The sequence below is a fragment of the Nyctereutes procyonoides genome, unplaced genomic scaffold (assembly GCF_905146905.1).
Source record: "Nyctereutes procyonoides isolate TBG_1078 unplaced genomic scaffold, NYPRO_anot_genome, whole genome shotgun sequence".
NCBI classification, from domain to species: Eukaryota; Metazoa; Chordata; class Mammalia; order Carnivora; family Canidae; genus Nyctereutes; species Nyctereutes procyonoides.
Window position 1 is genome coordinate 29,159,212 of NW_026575024.1, and position 24,278 is coordinate 29,183,489.

Sequence of the window (24,278 nt, forward strand, 5' to 3'; positions counted from 1 at the left end):
TCTCAAGATGTTTAGTTTCAGTGTACAAATCTTTCACCTTGGTTAAATAGATTTCTAAGTATTTTCTTTGGAATGCTACCATAATGGAAGGATTTAAATCTCCTTTCCAGATTGTTGCTGGTGTATACAAAATTGATTTGTGTGTGAACTTGGGCCCTGCAACTCTGTGGAATTTGTCAGCTCTAGTTTTCTAACGGTTTCTTTGGGATATTCTCTATATAGATTTGTCAAGGTTTACTTCTTTTCTAACTTCTGTTATCTCTAATTTTGTATACTTACCTAAATTGCTCTGGCAACAACTTCCAGTACAAGGGTGAATGGCAGTGGTTAAAGGGGACACCCGTAACTCATTCCTTTAAAGGAAAGTTTTCATTTTTATGTTGGCTGTGAATTTTCCAAATAAACCCATTTACAAAGTTCCTTTCTATTCCTAATGTGCTGTTTTTACCATGAAAAAGGGTGTCAGAATTTTGTCAAATGTTTTCTCTGCATCTGTGAAAATGATCATGTGGCTTTTTTCTTTAATGTGTTTTCATTACAGTGAACCAACCTTACATTCCTGAAGAAATTCCTACCACTTCAGTAGTACATCACTTTTTTTCCCCTTTGCATTTTGTAGGTCTTCCCCCAGACATTAGAATAGTGTCAATTTCTATTTCTGTACCCTTGAAGCTTGATGTGCTCAATACTAGAGTACTGCTCAGTAACTACTTTATTAAACACAGACTTTATGTGGAAGAAATCATGGATATCTCCAACTCAAAAGTTGTTAGGTTAAAAGAAAAAGAAAAAAGGTTAGGTTATATGCATGTGTGTGATGCTAGGAGAAAGTTATACCAAAATTGTTCCCCTCTCAACAGGATTGGTTACCATTTTTAGTATCTGCCTCCTACTTTATCATGTGAAAATGAATATAATCTCAAGTACTGCACAAAAGGCGATCAAAAGGAGTGTCTTCCAAAGATTTGCCAACTCAACCATCACCAACAGCATGAGTATTTACTTCAACAAACTGATCTTTGCCAGTTTGGTACGTGGGAATGTCTCATCCAATTTTGTTAATTCTCAGTATGAGGCTGTGCATCTCTGTGAAGGTGTATTAAAATATTTTATAAGGGAAGCAGCTAAGATTAGTGCTAACTTTTCCAGCGCTACCTTTTTTGACTCTATTAAGGACCTCATTTTCTAAAATTAAATAGACACCGAATACAATATTCTTAAGAGTTTATTATAAACTAGTTTCACAGGCTACAAGGAAGTAAAAGGACTATGTACAGCCTGACGGGAAACAGGCAGGGAGCTGAGGAGGGCCAAGATGAGTCTAGGGCCTTGGTGGGCGCATTCCCGGGGAGGGGGCCCTGAAAGGGAAACCAGACAATCCTGTGAGACTCCAAGAACAACGGCATAACAAACAAACACGTCTGTGGCAATCGGGCCCACGCCTCTGTGGAGCTACTTCCATAACTCTGTGGTCAAGGGTCAAAGAAGGCCTGAAGTAAGAGTAAGAAGTTTAGTCAGTGCCTGATCAGCAACTCAAATCCCCAGCCCCGACCGCCACCCCAGCCTCCCACACCCTGCAGGTACCAAGGGATCAGAGGGACATAACATACACACTAACTAGGGACTTCTCGGATATGTATGGATTTCTATGCTTGTAAAACCCACCAACAAAAAGCCTGAACTAGAGACAGGGATCACCCACGGTGGCTGTGGGTTATCCCAAAGGCCACTATAGCTTGGGGCAAAGAACACCAATCTGGGAGGCAGGATGCTTAGCTCTCAGGGCCCATTATCTTATCTATAAAATGAGAGGGCTAATCTATTTCAACATTTCTCAAACTGGAGTTAAACAGAAACAGAACCAAAGGCCTAAGACAATCCCAGGGCCTTTGCTGGGGACTCTCAGAATGTATTTCACAGTGCCCCCAGAACACTGCCTTCAACACTGAGAAGAGCCCTGGGTATAGGACCACTCTAATTGCTCTAAGAGGGAGGGAACGCTGATTTTAAGAAATGCCTTTTCCCTCTTTCCTTTGTGGACAAAGTTGCACTCTTCACTTCCCTTGGCTTAAGGCCTAGAAGCACAGAGGTACAGCAAAATCTAACCTTCCCTCCATTTCCCATCCCAACATGCTCTAAAGAAGTCAAGTCACTGCTGTTCGTACTTACCTCGCATGCCCGGGGGAGGGGGCCGCATCCCCGGCGGGGGCATGCCCATTGGAGTTCCTCGACCAGGAGGGATCCCCATCGGCGGGCCCATGGGAGGCCTCATGCCAGGTGGTGGGCCCATCATGCCTACAAGAGAAAAGGCCCAAGAATACAGCTCAAGTGTCTGCCTCGAAAAGGTATCAGGCAACATAACAAAGCTGTCCACCGAGTTCTGAGACAGATGGACCTTCCACCCTCCCAGTCTCTCCTAAGAAACTGGGTCTTGAACCAAAAGGTGGGGCTCCCTATGGCTCTTGTCTGGCTAGTTCCACAGTCAGTCACGCTGGATCTCAGAGTAATCCTGCTTAATTACCCAAACTCATCATCAGTTTCAGTCAATGTTATGTCTCATCATGAATCCAGCTCAGGTTATCTCCCATCAGGTAGCTGTGGTCTCCTTAAAGGGCTCCTCACCTGGAGGCGGTGCCCCCCGGCCCATGGGTGGGGGAGGACCCCCACGGCCGGGCGGGTACTGGGTCGGGGCCCCTGCAATGCTGGCAGTGGCAGCAGCTGCAGCAGCAGCCACAGTGCCTCTTCCCTGTGGGGTCATCACCTAAGAGGACACAGAAGCAGAGTCAGGCAGAATAGGGCAGTGCAACACAGCATCCCACTCTCCCTCAATTCAGTTAAGACCCAGCAGACATGCCATCCCCTAAGCTACAACCCGAGGCATCAGGCTATCTGAAACCATCTGCCAGAGAAGACCAAGTCTGAATGCTCATTCCCATCTACCAGGCCTGAGTTAAGGAGGCCCAGTCCAAATCATAGACAGCACCAGCACTGTTGGTGTAACTACTAACAGGCTGTAAGAGAGCATAGCTCATGTTGTCATGGCAACATTCTGCTCCAAAATGGGCAGCAAAAATACCTTTTATGCATCTCTTTACTTCAATAGCATCAAAATAATGTACAATGTTAAGTTTTCCTTCTCATCTGATTCTAGGACTACATATAAAGCACAATGAAATACTGACATCCTGATAGTCGGTTGGAGGTTGGTTCTTCTGGACTCTTCCCAAACTGTGGGCCCTCTCTCTCTATCCTTCATTTTAATCACAAGAAGCTGGTGCCTTCCCCCAACTCCTTACCTGCTGGGATGGCCCACCAACCCCTCGGACTGGCCCTGCAAGTCCTGCAGGAGCCTGGGGCATTGGAACACCAGCTGGAATTCCTCTGCCAGCAGCCCTGCCAATCCCTGGGCCCCCGGCAGCTCCAGCAAGTGGCACTCGGGCAATGCCAGTCTAAGAAATAAAGAAATGTGGTAAAATGCTTGGGACCTAGAGAATCAGAAGTACACTTTGGAATATCATTGCCAAGAGAGCCCCTAAGATATATGAGGCATCGAAACACCTTAAAAACACTACCCAGCCACCCATATGTGTTAATACCATTCTTCTTCCACCCAAGATTATGTGCCTAGCTGTCACCTCTACCATAGGCTAGAAGAACTTAAGAGGAAGTCTAGAGATAACACACCACAACTCAACCTATAATATTCCTATGAAAATTAAATCAACAAAGGGCCAGGACTCCATTTAAAAGGCTCCAGCAGACAAGAGCACTTGACCTGGCATCAGAGAAATGAGGTTCAATCCTAGCTGATTCTCACCTGGTGGGTGAAATTGGGCATATAATCCCACAGTCTGGGACTACCTTCTCACCGGTCTTCTTTAGTATTAATTAGTACAATGGACTTGGGTTATCATATGACCAGTCGTGGTCACGAAGACTTACAATGACCTATATAACAGTAGCAATTTCTACTGGAAACCAATCCAAGAGTTATGAATATAGACATATACTTTAACCAAAAAATATGGTAAATCCCTTGCATTTATAATTGGAAAGGCTTCAATGTATGAGTCTCAATGTATGAGAAAAGAAGGAAATGATTGGGGTAAATACTCTGTTCCTCACTTGAGAGTATTTTTAACATGACTTTTAAAAACTATACAGTAACTGGAAAACTGTTTACAGTGTTTAGTGAAAGAGCAAAACAAAGTATTACATATACATATTACACATTAAATTAAAAAAAAATACATATGTGGACAAAACTAAAATTAAGGACAATTATTCCTTTGATGAGGTCTTAAAATGAAAATGGGGAAAACCTGGTTAGACGCTCTAAAGTCTGTTTTATTTCTAAATGGAGCCTGGTGTTTATGGAACTAAGACTGCCTGGGATCAAATGCCAGCTTCACCATTTATTAGCTGTGACACTCAGGCATGTTACTAAACCTGTTTATCTATTAAGGGGGAATAATTTATCTCAAAAAACTGCTTGTAAGGAGAAACTAAAATATTGAACTGCTTGGTATACAGCAGATGCTTAATAAATGTTAACTATTATTCTCTAACTGTACATAATATATATACATTCTGTTATTTGGAGTTAGGACTTTTTCTTTTTTAATTGAGAGAGTGCTCAGGGGAAGAGAGAGAGAGAGAATCCTCAAGCAGACACCCCGCCAAGCGTGGAGCCTAATGTAGGATGGGATCCCAGAACCCAGAAATCATGACCTGAGCCAAAAATCAAGAGCTGGCAGCTCAATCAACTGAGCCACCCAAGCACCCCACAATCCAGCATTTTAAATTAATGTTCATGAGTCCTTTGGTTTCTTCATCCCCTCTTAACTGAACTCTCCCAGTTCTTTTCTAAAGAGTTATTCATTTGAGAGAGAGTGAGTGTGCAAGTAAGAGCATGTGGTTCGGGGTGGCAGAGGGAAAGAATCTCAAGCAGACTCCCCACTGAGCGTGCAGCCTGATGTGGGGCTCAATCTCACAACCTGAGCTGAAATCAAGAGTAGGATGCTTGACCAACTGAGCCTCCCAGGTGCCCCCTGGAGTTAAAGGACTGTTCAAGGTCCAGGTAGAATGCCATCACATTAAGAACTGACCAGATGGCCTTAGGTGCCTTTTCTCCTCACTGTGTACAGCAGCTGAGGGAAAAGAGGAGAGCTTTAAAGTTAGAACCCTCCAATTCTGGTTCCCCATTTCTACTTCCTACTTGTGGGGTAACCTCTTCGAGACTGCATTATATATAAAAGCAGGAGAAAAATCAGATGCCTGTGAGTAATGCAGTGAAATGCAGAGAACCTAACACAGAGTCTGGCTCACAGTAGGGCTTCCCCACCTTAAAGTGGCCCTGGAGGCAGACTTACATCTTTGGGAGGAGGTCCCTCTACCGTCATTGAGACCAGATTCTCCCCTCGAAGCAGCACCAGACCAAGGACTCGCTTCTCTTCTCTTTCTGCTTGTTTTGAGTTCTTTGGCCTGAGAATGGGTTTAGGAAAACAAATAAAAAAGCAAGCATTAGGAAAAGGGTAAAGCTCCATTCACCTGTCTAGGGGCCTCCAAGATCTGTTTTACACTGTAATCTCCCAACAAATGGTACAAAAACTTTCTCTAAGACAGCTCCTCTGGACAGTCTTCACAGGCTGAACTCACCACCCCTTTAAGTGGCTGTCTCCTACAGCAAGGGGATGCACTGACCAAGAGACAGGATAAGAGTTAAAGCCCAGCCCTGGCTCAAATGTTAGTCCGTAACTATCAGGAAGGCCTTTCCACAGTCCAACCTTCTTTGACATTACCCTACTCCCTCCCTCCAGCTTAAAGCCTGGTCAGTGTGAGGAGGCAGCCGGAACAACTCAAGTCCACTGAACCCCACTCAGCCCTTTGCACGCAACACCCTTCCACTACCAAGTCAGCCCCATAGAATGAGTCACTACAGTCCTCATCTCACCTCAGAAATAGAAACAATAAAAGAATTAACTATATAGAAATTACACCTCTGTCCTCAAAGCACAAAAACAGACATTCCCAATGTAACTACCAGAACAGGAGAACAAATTATACAGGTGACCCTTGAACAACATGGGTTTGAACTGTGTGGGGCCACTTGTATGTAGATTTTTTTTTTGATACAGTACTGCAAATATATTTTCCTTATGATTTTAATAACTTTTCTCTATCTTACTTTATTGTAAGAAGACAGTATATAAACATATAACACACAAAATATACGTTAATCTGTTTAGGTCATTGGCAAGGCCTCTGGACAACAGGAGTCTATTAGTAGTTCAGTTTGGGGCAGGGAGTCAAAAGTTATACGTGGATTTTCAACTGCATGGGGTCAGTGCCCCAACCCCTGGGTTGTTCAAGTGTCAACTGTAAATGTAAATTGAGAAATAAACTGTGCAAGATAGAGGAAGTGAAGAAAAAGCCAAAACTAATATCCTAAAAATAAAGCAAAGACAAAATGCTCTGATCTTTAAAAACTTATAGGTTTCCTTTTAATAGTTTTTATATTAAATTAACAGCAGTTTTCTGTGGGTGAACATTTCTTCCTTTTTTCCTTATCTAAATTTTCTTTTAAAATAAAAGCATGTATTGTTCTTCCATAAAAATCAAAAAACCATATAAAACAAAAAGCTACAAAAAAATATCCCACCATTCTGGGTATTTAAATCTTCATACACTTTTATGTATTTTTAAAATATGTTTTCCAATAAACATTTTTTTAATTATCAGAATAGTTTCATTAAAACAGGAGAGAACCATTTAGAATAGTTCTACGCTGACCTGCTGGCCCCTCTCTAATGTGTACCTGGCACTCAACCATCCCTACCACACTGTCTCTTGTACTTCTTGACCTCTTGCCACAAAAAGAAAACAAGAGCCCTAAAGGGAATCAAAAGGAATTCATAGCTACCGACAACATAACATGGACCACTGCACGTGGCCAAAGAGAGCTGAATGATGACAGAAGTCACATAACCTCTTTGGGCCTCAGGATGCCTTGAATGTAATATGCACAAAAAGCTAGCCCACATTTTTTAATAGGCCAGAAGCTTAAAATCTGTGAGTCTTAAGACAAGGGAATTATCCAATTACATATAGAAGGGTAGAAAATATCTCTAATTGTGTCTATAAATGCCAACAAAAATCACTGGCCCCAAACCCACACGGGAAGCTGAGCACTTACCCTGAAGAGGGTCAGAGGCTTCTTAAAGCAGTTTCAGACCAGGCTGCATTGGGAGAGCCCTTTAGGCTACAGCTTTACAAATAGGCAATGAGGCCAGAAAATCAAGCTCTCCCCCCTTACACACCTGTGGGGAGAACATGAGAGCCCTTTACCCCAGTACCCAGGGGCACACAAAGTCAGAGAAACAAAAAGCCTAGCAGCCCTCCTTACAACTTTTATTCAGCTACGACTAGAAAGCAAGGCTTGCCGGGCTAATAACGAAGGAGATTTCTTAAGAGTCCAGCGTCCCCATTTAAATCTGCCCTCTAACACAGGAGAGCAAACCAAGGAACCAGCTGGCTACATCACTACCTGTCGCTTGGTCCACCCACCCAGTCCATTTCCCTCACAATTTAAATCCCACCCCCATGCAGCCCACTTCTCACTTGATTTTCCTGAACTCATCACAGTCACAGAGAATCAAATTCATATGCTTGTCAAAAGCCTTGAAGGTGCCAATGAAGATCCGGCCGTCTTGTAGGATGCACCTCATCCTATAGTCGATGTGCTGCAGCATCTTGCTGCTCTTGCCCACAGTCTGCAAGGAGAAATCAGCAGGATGAGAGTCAAGCTCTTTTGAACCTATATATCCCTGGTCCTTCCTAAAAACCAGCTCTGGCCATCTTTTCCACATGGCTCTCTCTCTCAACAGCTTCTCAGCTCTGTCTTCCTTTCCCGGGGAATTCTCCCACACCCAGTATTCAGCCCAGACCTCTGCCCACAACTCTCTTACTCTCCCTTAAAATCAGTCTTTTTCATATCACAATTGCCTGTGTGTCTGCTGTGTCAGTTTCAGGGGTGAGGAGTAAGGTACCTCCAAACTAATCCAATCCCCCCATACCAGATTAGCCATCTGCCACTATGCAGGTTACAGGTGTGTGACTCCAGTGCTGCAGAACACCCACAGCCCAGTTAAAGGACCGAGTAAAACAGCTGGAATGATTGGCAATAAGGATCCAATCAGCAAGAATCTATTATCAGAAAGGAGCCTATGAGCTTGGAGGCAAGGCGAATGGAATCCCTAAATGAAAAATGTTAATGTGCCTCCAAAACTGTCTTTGGGAGGGAAACTTTCTGGTGGCCAGGGTGCTCATCAGTTTGAACACATAATGGTCTTTAAACTTCTTTATCAATCCAACAACCTTTTCTGCTTTGTAGCCTGGCTTCCAAGGTAGCTTCAGTAAAAGACAGACTAAATAGACCTCACAACGCAAACTGCCAGGTGCCTTTGGCAGTTATACCTCTCTAGAAATAACCTGGCATTTGATTTGTGTATCAGCCTTCCAAGCGTCGTCTTCTTGCCAGTTACTGTGCTTGCTGTTCATCTCTGTAAGCTTGGACAAGAAGAGGTTTTTCAACCCACCAATGTGTGGATCAGAACCTTGCCTAGAGACACAAGTTATGTGGCTCACTCTCCCTCAAATGACTGTGTTAACCAGCTACAAGCTGGTTAACCTAAGAGTCCAGTGTCCCCATTTAAATCTGCCCTCTAGATTCTAGCCACACAGATCTGAAGCCTTATGGCAACATTTACTGGTCTGTCCACCTTATAATAGCTAAGTCTTCCTGGACGTTCACTGCGTACCAGGCACTGTGACAAGCACTAAATATCTTTTATTTTTTTAAACATTTTATTTATCTATTCATGAGAGATACAGAAAGGCAGAGACACAGGCAGAGGGAGAAGCAGGCTCCATGCAGGGAGCCTGATGTGGGACTAAATCTCGGGTCTCCAGGATCACACCTTGGGCCCAAGGCAGATGTTTAACTACTGAGCCACCCAGCAGTCTCTAAATATCTCATTTAATTCTAAAAACCAGGCTAATTATTATCCCTATTTTACAGATGAAGCCACTGAGGTCAGGAGAGGTTAAGTAGCTTGCCCTGTCTCACAGCCAGGAAGCTGGTTTGGAACCTAGACAGACTGAATCCAGTGCCTACTCTTCCAAACCAATCCTACAAACAATCCCCGGCTTTCGGTTCACCCAACACGCAACAGCCACAGAGCAGAGCGCTCTTTCTAAACACAACTGCGCCCTGGTCATTTTGCTGGCTACATCCTTCCACGGCATCCCTCATCACCAACGGGATCAGGCAGCATGGAAAGCCTTTAGTAGCCAGGTTCCTGCCAATTCCTCCCATCTCTTCTTCCATCCCTTCCCCGTCGACCCCTGCAGGAACTCTCAACAGTGCGGCCCTTCACGCCCTGCTCTTGGAGTCCTCCCAACCTACAATACTCCCTTCCATCGAGACTGGGGAGACTCCTGTAACAACCTGTTAGGACTCTGCTCAGGAACCATCTACTCCAGGAAAACGTTCTTATCCCGCCCCCCCCCCCGTTACTTTCACGCAGTGCCTAATTACCACTCTGGATCATATTACCTGTGTCCGCAACTAGAAAGCCAACGGAGTGAAGCAGCCCCAGTGCCTGAGAAGCCAGACACGCTCACACACAGACCTGCCCCACAAAGGAGTTGTTGAGCCCTTCCTCCATTTTCGGTTTCCCTCCCATTCCCTCCTCCCATCTACTAGACCCAAGCACACTCTCTAGTTTCGGCCACAAGTCCTCCCCCCTTTCCGCAAGTCCCCCTCAGACCCTCACCCCGTTTCACGAGTCCTCCTGAGGCTCTACTGTCTGCTCCGAAACCCCAAACGCGCATTTATTGCGCAAAAGTTTACTTCGTGCCTGCGGGATCCCAAGCACCGTGGCTACAGCGGCGTGGACACCCGCGGGCCCATGCTCGCCACCACCTAGCGACCCCGGCCTCGTCCCTCGGTCCCAGCCCTCCCTTCCCCCAACCCGTCCAAAGGCCACGGTCCGAGTCTCCCCCGCCCAGACGCGGCGGCTGCGGCCCGGGCCTTCGCCGCCAGGAGCGGCCAACCCACGACCTCCTCCCGACCGGCCGCGGTCCCCACTCCACGACAGACTCGGAAGTTCCCGCGCCGCCGGCCTGCCCGTCCTCACCATGGTGGCGGTTCTGATGGCTCCGATTCCCGCCGGATTGCCCTCAGCAGAGGCCTAGACGCCCGCCACTACACCTCTTCCCGCCGCCGCTACCGGAAGTGCGGCCGCGGATAAAATGGGGTCGGGTAAAAACTACTTCCGGCCCGGCGTCGGCTCTGGAGTTCCGGCCAAAACGCCGACCTGGGAGCCTAGAGCCCCGCGGGAGTTTGGGGCGGGGCTGACGTCAAACAACCTTTCCCGGGATGTTTGTTTGGTCGCCTCCCTAGCTTCAGTCCGTCCCCGAGCTGCCCGCCCCGCCCCTCCCCATTACCTCTGGGTCTCCAGGTCCCACCGCTCTTCCCGGCCTGTCCTTTTCTGAGAACTTGCTGGACGAGCTCCTGCCTTAGCACCTTTGCAATCCTAGTCGCCCAGGTACCTGCACGACTCCTGCCCGAACATCCTTCAGGACTTCAGCTCAAGTGACATTTTCTCACTGAGGCCTTCCCTGGCCATCCTTATTTAAACTGCAGCCTTCGGGGATCCCTGGGTGGCGCAGCGGTTTGGCGCCTGCCTTTGGCCCAGGGCCTGATCCTGGAGACCAGGGATCGAATCCCACATCAGGCTCCTGGTGCATGGAGCCTGCTTCTCCCTCTGCCTGTGTCTCTGCCTCTCTCTCTCTCTCTCTGTGTGACTATCATAAATAAATAAAAATTTAAAAAAAATTAAAAAAAATAAAAATAAACTGCAGCCTTCCCACCCTTACCTGCTTTATCTTCCTCCTTAATGGTGATCCCTAATATACCGTGTTTCTGTTGTTATTCCTCCCCATTAGGATGGAAATTCTGAGGGTATAGATTTTCCTTTGTGTATTTTTCGTTACCGCAATGCCTAGAACACTGCTTAGCTCAAAACATATTTCCATGAACAAATGAGTCAATCAACCAATCCCATCCAGTCCTATGACTTGTGAATACTACCTAAATGCTCAGGAATTTCATTCAGATTTATTCCTCTAACCCTGGACGCTTTATTTAACTCGTGGCCAAAAACTCCAGCCACCTGCTTGACCTGGAGGTCTAATATACTAAATATAACATGGTGAGGGACGCCTGGGTGACTGAATGGTTGAGCATCTGCCTTTGGCTTAGGTCATGATCCTGGGATCTTGGGATCGAGTCCCGCATCACGATCCCCGCAGGGAGCCTGCTTCTCCCTCTGCCTATGTCTCTGCCTCTCTCTCTCTCTCTCTCTCATAAATAAAATCTTTTTTTTTTTTTTTTTTTTTAAGATTTGCATGGGCCAGAGCTGGTCTACAGTCATCAGGCAAGCCACAGCTGGGAGCAGGGTCACCCAGGGACTTGGATGTGCATGGGGAGCCAGGGTGACATTGACACAAAGCATATACTGCATAGTGTCTGCACCTGAAGGGCTGCAGCAAACAGATATATCATGCATACCGGGAGAAAATAAAAACAGCATAGCATGGTATTATATTCCATTTCCACCGGGGAAAAGATTATGTTAGGAATCTCATTGCTGACAAACAAGGGCAGGTGTACAGCTAGGTTGTCTTCGAAGGATGATGGGGGGTGTCACTAGCAAGGTTGGACCCCAGGGATGAAGGGCTGAGGGGGCATGGTATCAGGGCTGTGTTTAGGGGTCTTTAGACCTATGAATTGACACAGGGAATAGCTAAGAAGCCTAAAGCAGTAATTTGGGGGCTAGAGAACAGTTGGGGGACAGTTAAAGGACCTGACCCTGGAATCTGGAAGACTGCAGTGTAAGTGTGGTTAAAGGGTCCCTGGATCCAGAGGACATGAACAGACCACTGAGGAACAGCAGTACTTCCAGAGGGTAGAGAATGATTCAACAGAGACCCGAAGAGACGGAAGGAAGGAAGGAAGGAAGGAAGGAAGGAAGGAAGGAAGGAAGGAAGGAAGGAAGGGAGGAAGGAATGCAGGGAGGGAGGGAGGACCCACCCTGGGAAAAGAGCTTTCCCAGAAGTCAAAGGGAGCTAGATAGGAGAGGTGATAGCCCTCCAGTGCCCAGAGACTTGGGAAGGCCCTCCCCTCAGTTGGCATGTCTCCAGAACCTAGGTCATCCTGCCCATGCAGAGACTCAGTCAGATTCCCCTGTAAACCTATTAGATTGATTTGGGACTTCTTGTTTCTCAAGGGTTGGATTCACGTGGGAAATCCAGGCTGGGATTTGAATTCCTTTCCAGACAGGGGAGAGACTGAGGTGCATAGCCTGAGCTGATCAAAGAGGATTTTACTGGAACAAAAGACCAAGAGAAATGAGGAAAGAATTGATGTATGAAAATTAAACAACTAGACCATTCCTAGATTACTTAAGTAAAGCCTTCTATGTTTTTACTCCATCTTATTACAAAAAGGGGAAAACCCATGTCTCCATCGGCCACACTCTCCACACAAGGAAGGCTTATTCCCCAAATGTGTCCAGTCATATATGCCGAGGGCTGCCCCCCCGCCAACGACCCCCTCCTCCAGCCTTTGCACCACTTCCCACCTAAGTGCGTCTTTCTTGGGCAGTGAGGCTTGACTTAGGGCTACTGAGTGGCCCACATTCTGCACAGATGGGAAAACCCATCTTCCCTCTCCTCAAGACTTCTGAAAGCCCCTCAGAGGTGAATGAGGTAGTGGTCTACAGCCGGCAAGTCCTCTGTCCCCTGAGGTCTGTCACGAAGAGACAGAAGGCTAGGAGCACTTGGGTGGCTCAGTGGTTGAGCATCTGCCTTTGGCTCAGGTTGTGATCCTGGGGTCCTGGGATCAAGTCCCACATCAGGTTCCCCACGGGGAGCCTGCTTCTCCCTCTGCCTGTGTCTCTGCCTCTCTCCGTGTGTCTCTCATGAGTAAATAAATAAAATCTTAAAAAGAGAGAGAGAGAGAACAGGCTAAAACTCCACCCACGAGCCCTCCCTGAGCATGTCATCTGATACAAGATGAGGTTTCACATCTGCTCCCAGCCTCCCTCCTGGCCCTTGGAAACTTCTCCCAAGAAAGCTATTTCCTGATGGATACTGAGGTGTGCCTTTCCTAAGCCCTGGCCTATCCTCCCCGTACATGCAGAGCTTCTGTTCTGTATACTCTGGGCTTTGTTGAGGGGTAACTTCTGGCCAAAGTCCTGTTCACACTCCCTGCACACTTAAGGTGTCTCAAGATGGATTCCCCAGAGAGACAACAAAATGGAGGGGAGTGGTTTCTCAGAGAATGAGGGCAGAAGCAGACCTGCAATGTGTGGCCAAGAAGTCATTCTGTTTGATGGGGACCTCTGGATCTCTGGTGACCCTGTGGAGGTGTCCCAGCTGAGTCAGGCATGGAGGTGTTGTCTCCCTATATCAATTGGCCACAAGCCAGAGCTACCAGTGGGGAGGGTGCAGTTCCCTGTGGCTTCAAGCAAGTCCCAGCAAGGAACTCCTCTGCGCAGCCCCAGGAACAGTAATGTGGAGCAGCAGGGGTGCTGGCCCGAAGAGGTTATCTGGGCAGAGCTCCCCAGGGTGTCCACATACAGATTATCCTTACCCTATGTGACAAAGGCTGACCAAATCTCGTCTCCACTCCCTATAAGCACACAGCTCCTCCCTGAGCACGCCTCCTTATCCTGTCTGCCTGCCTGCCTCTTCTTTTGCTGAGATCCACCAGCACTCCCCGAACACATGACGCTGCTTCCCAAGATGGCCACAGGATGTTGGGTGAATGTGGATTTACTGCTAAAGCCTCCCCTGCAGCCCCTGCACACACTTCCCACCTAAGTGCATCCTTCTCGGGTGGTGAGGCTTGACTTGGGGCTACCAAGTGGCCCACATTCCGCACAGATAAGGCTCCTCTCCTGAATGTTCCTGAAGCCTGGTGAGGACCAGCATGTCTCTGAAGCTCTTCTCACACTCCATGCACAGATAGGGACTACTGCTCACCTGGCACTTGGGTCCCAGTCTGATAGATTGCCAAAGTCTTGCCCAAGATCTCTGCCCAAAGAAGCCTTCTCACCTTACTGCATCCCCTGGGTTCTGATAAGATTTGATTTACAGCTAAAGCCTCGCCCACACTCCCTGAAAATATGCTTCTTGCCTGAGTACATCTTCTGGTGAATGAGGAGGAGTCATTTTTGGCTAAAGCCTTGGCCACACTCACTGCACGAGGAAGGCTTCTCTCCCAAGTGTGTCCAGTCGTGTATGCTGAGACCTGGCATACTACAAAAGCCTTGGTCACACTCCCCACAAACATAAGACTTCTCCCCTGACTGCATCCTCTGGTGTTTTCTGAGGGTTGACTTATCACTAAAACCTTGTCCACATTCCAGGAACACATAGGGTTTCTTCCCTGAATGTGCCCTCTGATGTCTGATGAAGGATGACTTCTCACTGAAGCCTCGGCCACACTCACCGCACATATAAGGCTTCTCCATTGAGTGTGTCCAATGGCATCTGATGTGGGTCAACTTAACTTTAAAGCCTCGCCCATACTCCCTGCAATCATAGGGTTTCCCTTATAAGTGGGTCCTCTACCTTGTATTTAAGTATGATTTCAGGCTACAATCTGGTTCACAGTCCATACTGCTGACTGCTCCAGATTTTGAGGCTTCTTTCGCTCCTCAGTCTGTTTGCACGAGGTTTCACCTTTGAGCTGAGGTGGGCTCTATTTCTACCACCATTTATGCCTTCTCTAGTTCTTGCTGACTTCCCGGGGGCAGGCTAAGGAATATACCTAAGGTCTCTGTCTCCTCTGTCCTCGCACACAAGGGTTGGGAGCCACCTTCCCTCTGTTGACCTTCTGTATTTCCACTCCAGCAGTTCTGAGCAAGATACTGCTGCTCCTGATGCCAGGGGCCAGAGTCTGCTGGATGGAACTGATTCTCTACATATAAGCCCAGAAAGATCTAGTGCACATGTTGGCTTAGGAATTGCTGACAGGAGAAGGCCAGAAGGCAGGAGGCAAATTCTGGGTAGATTTCTGGCTTTGGTTGTGCTGGAGAGAGACAGTTTTCAGTTAGAGAAGCCCTACGTAGGGCCGCCGGGCAGCTCTGTCTTGTCCTAGGACAGAGCGTCTTATGCCACATCTGTAATTAATAATACATATACAACACAATTTGTTCCTCACCAATAATTCCTTTATATTCATTTCTGCACATTCCATTTTCTATTGCACTCCACAAAATCCATAACAAAACACGTGAGACAGGAACCTTTCAAGTAAGCACTGTGTGCTGTAAACAGCTTCAGTTACCTTCACCTTCCCTTTCTACTAAATAATCTAAGCCATCGATACTGACATCAACACGTAACTGTCCATTACTCAGTTCTACTTGGACCTAACCGTCTCTGTGACCTATATGAAATCACCTTCATGACTTTTCTTATTACAAAACAAGACTGATCCACGTAAAAAGCCACTTGGTCTGAAGAGCTTCCAAATGTAGGAAATGGTGTATGAATCAGTGGTTACAGAGATTATATATGAAATAAATTGTGGGGGCACCTGAGTGCTCAGTCCATTAAGCATCCACCTTTGGCTTAGGTCATGATCTCAGGATCCTGGGATGTTAGGCTCCCTGCTCAGTGGGGAGGCTGCCTCTCCCTCTGCCCCTCTCCCCACCTTCTCCTATTGTGCTCTCTGCTCTCTCTCATGCTGACTCACTCTCAAATAAATAAATAAATAAAATATTTTTTAAAAAGAAATAAATCTGAATTTCAGGTTTCCCATCCACACACAAATACTTACTAGAAGTTTCTAAGTGCTAGGTTCTCTATTAAGCTCTGTAGATTCACTATTAGACAAGAAAAACATGGCCCATGATTTCAGGATTCCAGCACCTTATGTCCAAACCAATCCCATCACAAGCACATCAGACTTAGCTATGGGATTTGCTTTGGCCAATGATGACTGAAAAGCTAGTGCCACTTCCAAACAAGTTTTAAGAGGTACTATGTGGGTGCCTGGGTGGCTAAGTTGTCTAAGTGGCTGACTTTAGCTCAGGTCATGATCTCAGGGTAGTGGGATCAAGCCCTGCATCAGGCTCTGAACTTAACAGGGAGCCTGCTTCTCCCTCTTCCTCTCCCCCTGCCTGTCCCCTGGCTTGTGCTCATTCAATCTCTCTCTCAAATAAATAAATAAAATCTTTAAAATAAAGAAAAGATTCACTATGTGATCCCATCATTGCTCTTTTCCCCTCTTTCTTAACAACCTCATGACTCAGATGAGTCTGTTCTTTTTGTCTGAATTCCAGAACCAACAGAGCTGAACTACATCTGAACTTAGACAAAAGGCAATATAAGTGAGAAAGGAACATTTGCTATGACAAGCCACCAAAGTTTGAGGGGGTTTGTTATCACAGAATTATCTAGTCTAAGCTAACTCAAAAATTCCCCCTAGGAAAGCTTTAAAGATTATTTCAGTGGAAATTGGCCCACTTATTTCTAGCTGTAGAGAAGAAGAGACATCATAACATGAGTATGTAAAGAATTAGAGAAAAAAAGAAAAGCTTATTTTGGAAGAAAAACACTATGATCTCAATTTTTGACAAGTCTAAGAATAAACTTGCGCTGTCTTATAACCTAATAGAAATATAAAGGTAAAGCACAGGTGACAGAGAAAAAGGGTTTATCGTAATATGTGATGGGCAAAATCATTAAAGTTCACAAATTCCTTAAGGATATGAATAGAGACACAGAAAAACAACAACAACAAAAAAGTATGTGACACTAGTCCTCTGGATCAGCCTAAGAAAAGAGAAAGAAATAAGAGAAAAGCCCAAAAGAGCCCATGAGAGACTGGAGAACTGTAGAATATTATGTGTTGAGCAAAATAAAGGAATCGAGGCTTCCAGTATCGAGAATAATCTGAACTAGGTCATTTTAACATTTTCCTTTGAACCCATTAAACGTACGAACAGAGAAGAAGAGAATAATAGGACAAGAGAAAACTAAAAATAAAAACAAAATCTAGTTAGGCTGACCAGCTAAGGCTAAATCAAAATCCACAGAACCAGACCAAAATGGATGAACCCAAAATTGATGGAATCAGATCAAAACACAAGGGACAAGATGGAAATGGAAGAAAATGTGATTAATTCATATCGGGGAAATAGCTATGCCATTTGAAGGAAAATGCTGAAGAAATTTCTGCCTGGAACTAGTGTGTGTCTCCAAAAATGTGACTCCTCTCTACATGTTTTATCTAGATAAAATATCTAGAACGGCACGATCTAATGTGGTAGCCATGAGTCACACGGGTTTACTGAGCACTTGAAAGGTGGCTAGTCTGAATTAAGATGTGCTCTCACTAGAAAATACACACCAGATTTTGAAGGCTTAGTACCAAAAAAATCTAACTTTTCTATATTGATTACATGTTGAAATGGTAAGATTTTTTACATACTGGGTTAAAGAAAATGTTATTAAAATTAATTTCACCCATTTGTTTTTGCTTTTTAGAATGCAGTTACTAGGAAATTTAAAATAGCCCACCTGACTCATAGATTTCTACTGGGCAGCACTAAGCTAGAACAAGCAGTGGGACAACTCAACTCACAAGCTAAACCTGGCTGTCTCCTTCTGTATAGTCCACAACCAAGAATTTTTAAATAGTTGAGAAAAAAAGTCAAAAGAATAATCATATTTCATGATACATAACAATTATATGGAATTCAAAATTCAGGTTCACAAATCAAGTCTTATCGGAACATAGCCCCACTCATTCGCTTACATGTTGTCTGTGGCAGTTACAGAGAGACCATATAGCCCACAAGCCTAAATTTATGTGGCCCTTTATAGAAAAAGCTGGCCACCTCTTGATCCAGAGTAATGTCCTAATTGAAAGTGTTTACCAATCCAGGTTTAAACAACCAATGTAAGTTTTTTTAAGTAAATGAAAAAAAAATATGATTTACGAAACCCAAAAGCCATACAAACTCTGACATGTAACTGTGCCTTTTGCAGCAGAAGACACGTTCACTACTCTCTCCATTGCCAACCGTCCCCCTCTCTCCCACCTCACTGGCCACCTTACAGTTCTTTATGCCCGACAGGCACATCCCTTCTGGAACATTTTAGCACAACAAGTCCCTGCACCAGAAATGCTCTTAACACAGACACCCAGAGTTCCAACTCCCTTAGCACATTCTATCTTTGGTCACATGGTCCCTTCTCATTGATTTCAAATCCCCAGTTGAAAAATTTAGTCAGGCACCACTCACACTCAATACTCCCTTATCCTGCTCTATTCTATCCTGATGTTATACTCTGTAGCGTTTATCACTTTCTAACATACCGTGTTATGAGATCCCTGCATCTAAAGCTTTTGGTTTGTCGTCTGTCACCACATACTAGAAAGTAAGCCCTAATGGGCAGGGGTTACTATTTTATTACTAATGTGTTCTAAAGTGTCTAAAATGTTTTCTGGCACAAGTAGATAGCCAATACAACTCTACTGAATTAATGAAGGAAATAACACATCCTTACCCAACGAGAGCAGATTCCTGTAATTCTCTAGCAACACTTCTTTGTAGAGGTTCCTCTGTTCAGAGCTTAGTCCCTTCCATTCTGCATCCGTGAAGACCACAGCCACATCCCGGAGTGTAACCGGTACCTATAAACAAGCAGTAGGTTAATAGACAGCAAACCACCATCCATTTTCCCAGTGTGAGGAGTCGATCCTTTCTGATGGCCCTGGAGAGCCTGGATATGTGAGAAGTTGACCTAGTTCTTTTCAGAGTACACAGTTCTCTGTATCAAGTTCTTTGGGCCCCTATAGGCTTTGTGTTAAAATCTAAGGGGCACACAGCTGACACATAAAAACACATTCCTGGCCCTTGGGATTTCGCTGGCAAAAAGATCTGTGAATCAATCTGCAAGCCCCAAGCAATGCTCAGGAAAGTGACCTTGAGGATTCATTTTATTTATTTTAAACTCTGAGATGGAAGAGGAGAGGATGGGCTGGAGAAGGAGAGCACAGGTACATGGGGGCTTGTGCTGGGCATCAGGGGATGGTGAGGAGTTAGAGGAAAAAAAATGGAACAATCTTCAACTGCAAAGAAAGATGGGGTCAGTGATGTGCATCTGTAAGGGAGGCAGGTTACTAAAATCTGTCTCTGTAGGGACACCTGGGCTCAGCGATTGAGCATCTGCGTTTGGCTCAGGGCGTAATCCCGGTCCTGGGATCGAGTCCCACATCAGGCTCCATGTGAGGAGCCTGTTTCTCTCTCTACCTGTGTCTCTGCCTCTCTGTGTATCTCTCATGAATGAATAAATAAATGAATCGTTTAAAAAAATAAAATCTCTCTTCCCTGCCCTAATGCTAAAAATAAAGCCCCTAATGCTTCACTTGTCACATAGCGAAGTATGTCATGTGTACAAAACAGTTGGCAGGGGAATGGCAGTAATGCTCAAGGGAAGGGGCATTTACAGATAATTTAATCTTCTTTTAAAACCTGACACTTTATCAAGGTATAATTTAAAATTCACTGCTTTAGAAGATTCACCCATTTTAAGTACAGGCATTCCTTGTGCAAATCTCAGTTGCCATAGTTTAGTTAAATAACACCAAACCCCTACCAAAATGGTTCAAATGTCGGTTACTGTGGCATATTAACTGCAAGTAATGGCCTCAAGCAGACTCTGAGGCCAGCTCTCCAGTCGGCCAATCACTATGTAAATGACAGGTGCACATCATGGCCAGTAACCAATTATGTCACTTCTTTTGAAGTCTACCTCCACACACTGCAGTCCTTTTACTATGAGTAAGGCCACTGTCTATGTATGGGCCTATTTCTGGACTCTTCTGCTCCACCGGCCCACCTGTCTATCCTTATACCAATACCCCTGTCTTAATGACCCTGGCATCATGAGAGATCCTGATAGCTGATAATGCAATTTTCCAACTTTGTTCTTCAAGAATACCTTGCCTATTGGGGGGCATATAAAAACATATAAAACATATAGAAAACAAACCATGAAGAAAAATGAAGCACAAATACTACCACAAATGAATCCCAGGCACAATGTTGAACAAACACAAAAGGGTACAGACTATGTGATGACATTCATTAAAAAACAACAACAACAACAAAAGAAAGCAAAAAGTAGGAAAGGAATCTGTGATGTTAGAAGGCAGGAGAGGACTATCCTCTGGGGAGTATCGTCTGGAAGACTAGAAGGCTTAGAGGAGTGTAATGCTCACGAGTGGCAGTGTTCTGCGCCTTGATCTGGGCACTGGTTACATGGCTGTGTTCACTTCCTGAGAGTCTGGGTACATTTCTGAACTGCATACTTTGTTATATGTCTATTACAACTCAATCAAATATAAAACAAACAAGAACATGTTAACCTGGTCGGGTTAAAGTGCTTCTTTTCCTCAGAAAACTGCTAATGATCTACAATCACAGTGGTGCACAATAAGGACACTTCTTAGCTTACATACCTGATCTTCAGAATTTGCGGCAGCAGGTGAAAGTGCCAAAAAAAAAAAAAGTGATGTGATCCACATACTTTTAATACTCTGTGAACTAAGTGCTCACAATTTAGATTTTTTTAAAAGATTTTATTTATTTATTCACGAGAGACACAGGAAGAGAGAGGCAGAGACATAGACAGAGGGAGAAGCAGGCTCCCTGCAGGAGCCTGATTCAGGACTTGGTGATCCTGGACCCCAGGATCACAACCTGAGTCAAAGGCAGATGCTCTACCACTGAGCAACCCAGGTGCCCCTAGATTTTTTTTTTAACAAGGAATTTAATAGGTATTTAACTTGAAAATACTGGAGACACATTTGATGATAATGCTTTTCACACCAAACGCTCCAGGCATAGGGTCTGATGGTGATAGCGACCCTTGAGGACCACACACAGCATATTACCCCTGACCACAGATATTACAGACGGAAGCAGGCATAAAAGGAATGAAAGGTTCGCAATGTGCATCCCTCCTGAAACTCAGAACAGTACAAAGACTCTACAATTCTAATTCTCTGATTCCTATGAAGTTACTTCTTATAACCTAAGCAGTGGTGCTTTGTGATCACACATTTACCTGGGCTCCTTCAACTGCAAGTGTACTTTAACTGTCATCACTAGGGCAACTGGCCTTTCTACTGGGTATTTTAATTTCCTGAAAAAGAGAAAGCATATAGCCTGTTGGTCTCATGGAACTGCAGCTTCCCCTTAACTGTTCACCACCAAAATCCCCATTGTTTTCAGCAGCACTGCTGAGACTTCAACCTCCTATGCTAGTTTCAAATAAAGCCAGTCACCTGAGGGAGCACACTGCTGGTTCAGTTCTTAGACCTGCCTCTCCCCCAGGGGAGGACGTTGGCGCCTCTTGGCAATTCTTGGGAGCTGGAGCAAGGAACAAGATCAGCTCTCAGTAACACTCCTGCTTGAAAAGAGGGCCACTAAACAGCATGTTTTTTTTTTCTCAGCTTGCCCCTCCTGGCTCAGGATCCTTGCCCTATGAGCAAACTGGAGAAAAGGCAACAGGTCTCTCGTGATTCGTATGATTTTACTCATATGTGGAATTTACGAAACAAAACAGATGAACATGGGGTGGGGGAAAGAAAAGAGAAACAAACCATGAGAGATTCTTAACTATATGGGGCACCTGGTGGCTCAGTCCATTAAGCAGCTGTCTTTGGCTCAGATCGTGATTCCAGGGTCCTGGGATGGAGCCCTGCTCTCTCTCAAATAAATATATAAATTAAATCTTTAAAAAAAGAAAGACTTGGGATGCCTGAATTGCTCAACGGTTAAGCTCTGCTTTTGGCTCAGGGTGTGATCCTGGAGTTCAGGAATCGAGTCCCACATTGGGCTCCCTGAGAGGAGTCTGCTTCTCCCTCTGCCTGTGTCTCTGCTTCTCTCTGTATCTCTCATGAATAAATAATTAAAATCTTTAAAAGAGAGAGAGAGAGAGAGACTCTTTATAGAGAACAGACTAAGGACTGATGGAGGAGAATGGGTGGGGGATGGGCTAAATGGGTGATGGGCATTAAGCAGGGTACTTGTATATAACTGATGAATCACTGAATTCTACTACTGGAACCAATATTGCACTGTATGATAACTAACTAGAATTTAGATAACCATTTTTTAAAAATTCAGCAATACAAAAGTAAAAAGATGTCCAGTGTGCAGTTTCCTTAGGGCAGATATGGAGTAAAACTTAAAAGTACACTTAAAATTTTAATGATCTGTTTTTCAAAAATACCACTTACATTGAAATGCTTCCTGGACTCTTAATATATACTCTTGGGTATATTGTGCAACAAAGAAAAACACACAAATGACTAAGACAGTCTCTGACACACAGGCATGAGCCAATGCCTTTCCTCTTTCCAAGAAATGAAACATTCGGCTCAGGTCGTGATCCCGAGATCCTGGGATTGGGTCCCACATCAGGCTTCTCGCAGGGAGCCTGCTTCTCCCTCTGCCTATGTCTCTGCCTCTCTCTCTGTCTCTCATGAATAAATAAATAAATGGAATCAGGGAGAAAGAAAGAAAAAGAAAGAAAGAAAGAAAGAAAGAAAGAAAGAAAGAAAGAAAGAAAGAAAGAAAGAAAGAAAGAAAGAAAGAAAGAAAGAAAGAAAGAAAGAAAGAAAGAAAGAAAGAAAGAAAGAAAGAAAGGAAGAAAGAAAAAGAGAATATGCATTCATTCTCTAGGAAGTAAGCCAGCATTTCAGGGGAAAAAAAAAAAAAAAACTAACCCGACTCACCAGCATTTGGGGCTTGCCTTCCTTTTCTTGGAGCCCGTCAGTAGCTGGAGAAGGCAAACCTGGGGGAAGAAACAGCAGCTCTGAGGGGTCGGCGCCTATGACGCCCCCAGAGCAGCTCCTCTCGGCCGGAGGGGCAGGAAGGAGCCCCGGGCACTGAACCATCCTCCCCAAACCCCAGCTCGCTGTCCCCCACCCCGGTGCCTCTGCAGGCCCACCAGCTCTCACCTTCCACTGTGTGATTTTGAGTCCGTTCCTTCATGGTCTCTGTGTCTCCCCTGTCTTTCAGAGGCAACACCCGTCCCCTGGCCCTGCTCTCAGTGGGCAGAAGGGTCAGGCAACGTCATGGCCCCAGAGTCAGCCTGGCATCTGCCGTGAAATTCTGCCCAAGGGCCAGTGGAAGTTACCTCATCTCCAGATCAACTTGTGCTGCCTGTGCTGCCTGGGCTGACTTCTCGGTGTCTGACTTGTAAAAGCCCATCCTGCTTCCATGAAGCCAGGACCTGAGCTACGGAGATGCCATTCGACAATGCTGTGAGCTTGACTGTGGGCCCAGAGCCCGGGCCTCCTCCACAGGGGCCCTGTCCTCTCATACCTCCTCATTCGACGTGGCGCCTCAGGCTCCACGGCTTCCTCGGACTTCGCTCCTTCATCCCTTTCCAGCCTGAATACCCTCAAGTCTGGCCCCTGCCACTCTTCCTTATCTGTCAAAATGCACAATTCCAGGGCACCTGGGTGGCTCCATGGTTGAGCGTCTGCCTTTGGCTCAAGGGTGTGATCCGGGGGTCCTGGGATCGAGTCCCACATCAGGCTCCCCACTGGGAGCCTGCTGCTCCCTTTGCCTATGTCTCTGCCTCTCTCTCTGTGTATCTCTCATGAATAAAGAAATAAAATCTTAAAAAAGAGAGAAAGAAAACCAGTAGTCAATTCTACTTATAAAACTAGATGCAAAAGTCCTAAATAAAACATTAGGAAACCAAATCTAGCTGTACATTAAAGAAATAGTAAAACATCATCACCAAGTAGACTTTATCCCAGGAATGGACAAGACAGTTTAATATCAGAAAACCTACCACGAGAGGACAACTTCCAGTTGTCTTTTAGTAAACTGATTAGGTGTGTGAGTGTTTGGATATATATGTGTGTGGATACATGTGTATAAATCTAAGGTAAAATATTTCTACCTGAGAATCTCCTTGTTAACATGTGACCCAACTGTTCACATTTTTGCTGTACGGGCGTCATCACATCTATCCATCCACACAGGTGGGTACACGGACATTCAGTGTAGCAAACCCTTCAGGTTTTCTGCATGCATGTAGATTGTCATAAGAAAATATAGGAAAGACAGGATCTAAGGGACTTAAATATTTACAAAATATATAAA

At 45.2% G+C, this 24,278-nt stretch overlaps 2 protein-coding genes across 2 annotated transcripts; both read right to left on the bottom strand.

Moving 5' to 3' along the window:
* Positions 1 to 1,209: 1,209 nt before the first annotated feature.
* On the bottom strand, positions 1,210 to 10,317 carry SNRPB (small nuclear ribonucleoprotein polypeptides B and B1). Its single transcript, XM_055307490.1, has 7 exons — positions 10,200 to 10,317; positions 7,621 to 7,772; positions 5,373 to 5,484; positions 3,297 to 3,449; positions 2,623 to 2,761; positions 2,170 to 2,295; positions 1,210 to 1,490 (listed from the first exon to the last, which is right to left on the bottom strand). The coding sequence occupies exons 1-7, from the start codon at positions 10,200 to 10,202 to the stop codon at positions 1,480 to 1,482; spliced, it is 696 nt and encodes a 231-aa protein (XP_055163465.1). The 5' UTR covers positions 10,203 to 10,317; the 3' UTR covers positions 1,210 to 1,479.
* Positions 10,318 to 18,619: 8,302 nt separating this feature from the next.
* Positions 18,620 to 23,372, bottom strand: ZNF343 (zinc finger protein 343). The gene is made up of 4 exons (XM_055344681.1): positions 23,299 to 23,372; positions 23,120 to 23,232; positions 22,895 to 22,953; positions 18,620 to 18,781 (listed from the first exon to the last, which is right to left on the bottom strand). Exons 1-4 carry the CDS (start codon positions 23,370 to 23,372, stop codon positions 18,620 to 18,622), a joined length of 408 nt encoding a protein of 135 aa, XP_055200656.1.
* Between the last annotated feature and the right edge of the window lie 906 nt (positions 23,373 to 24,278).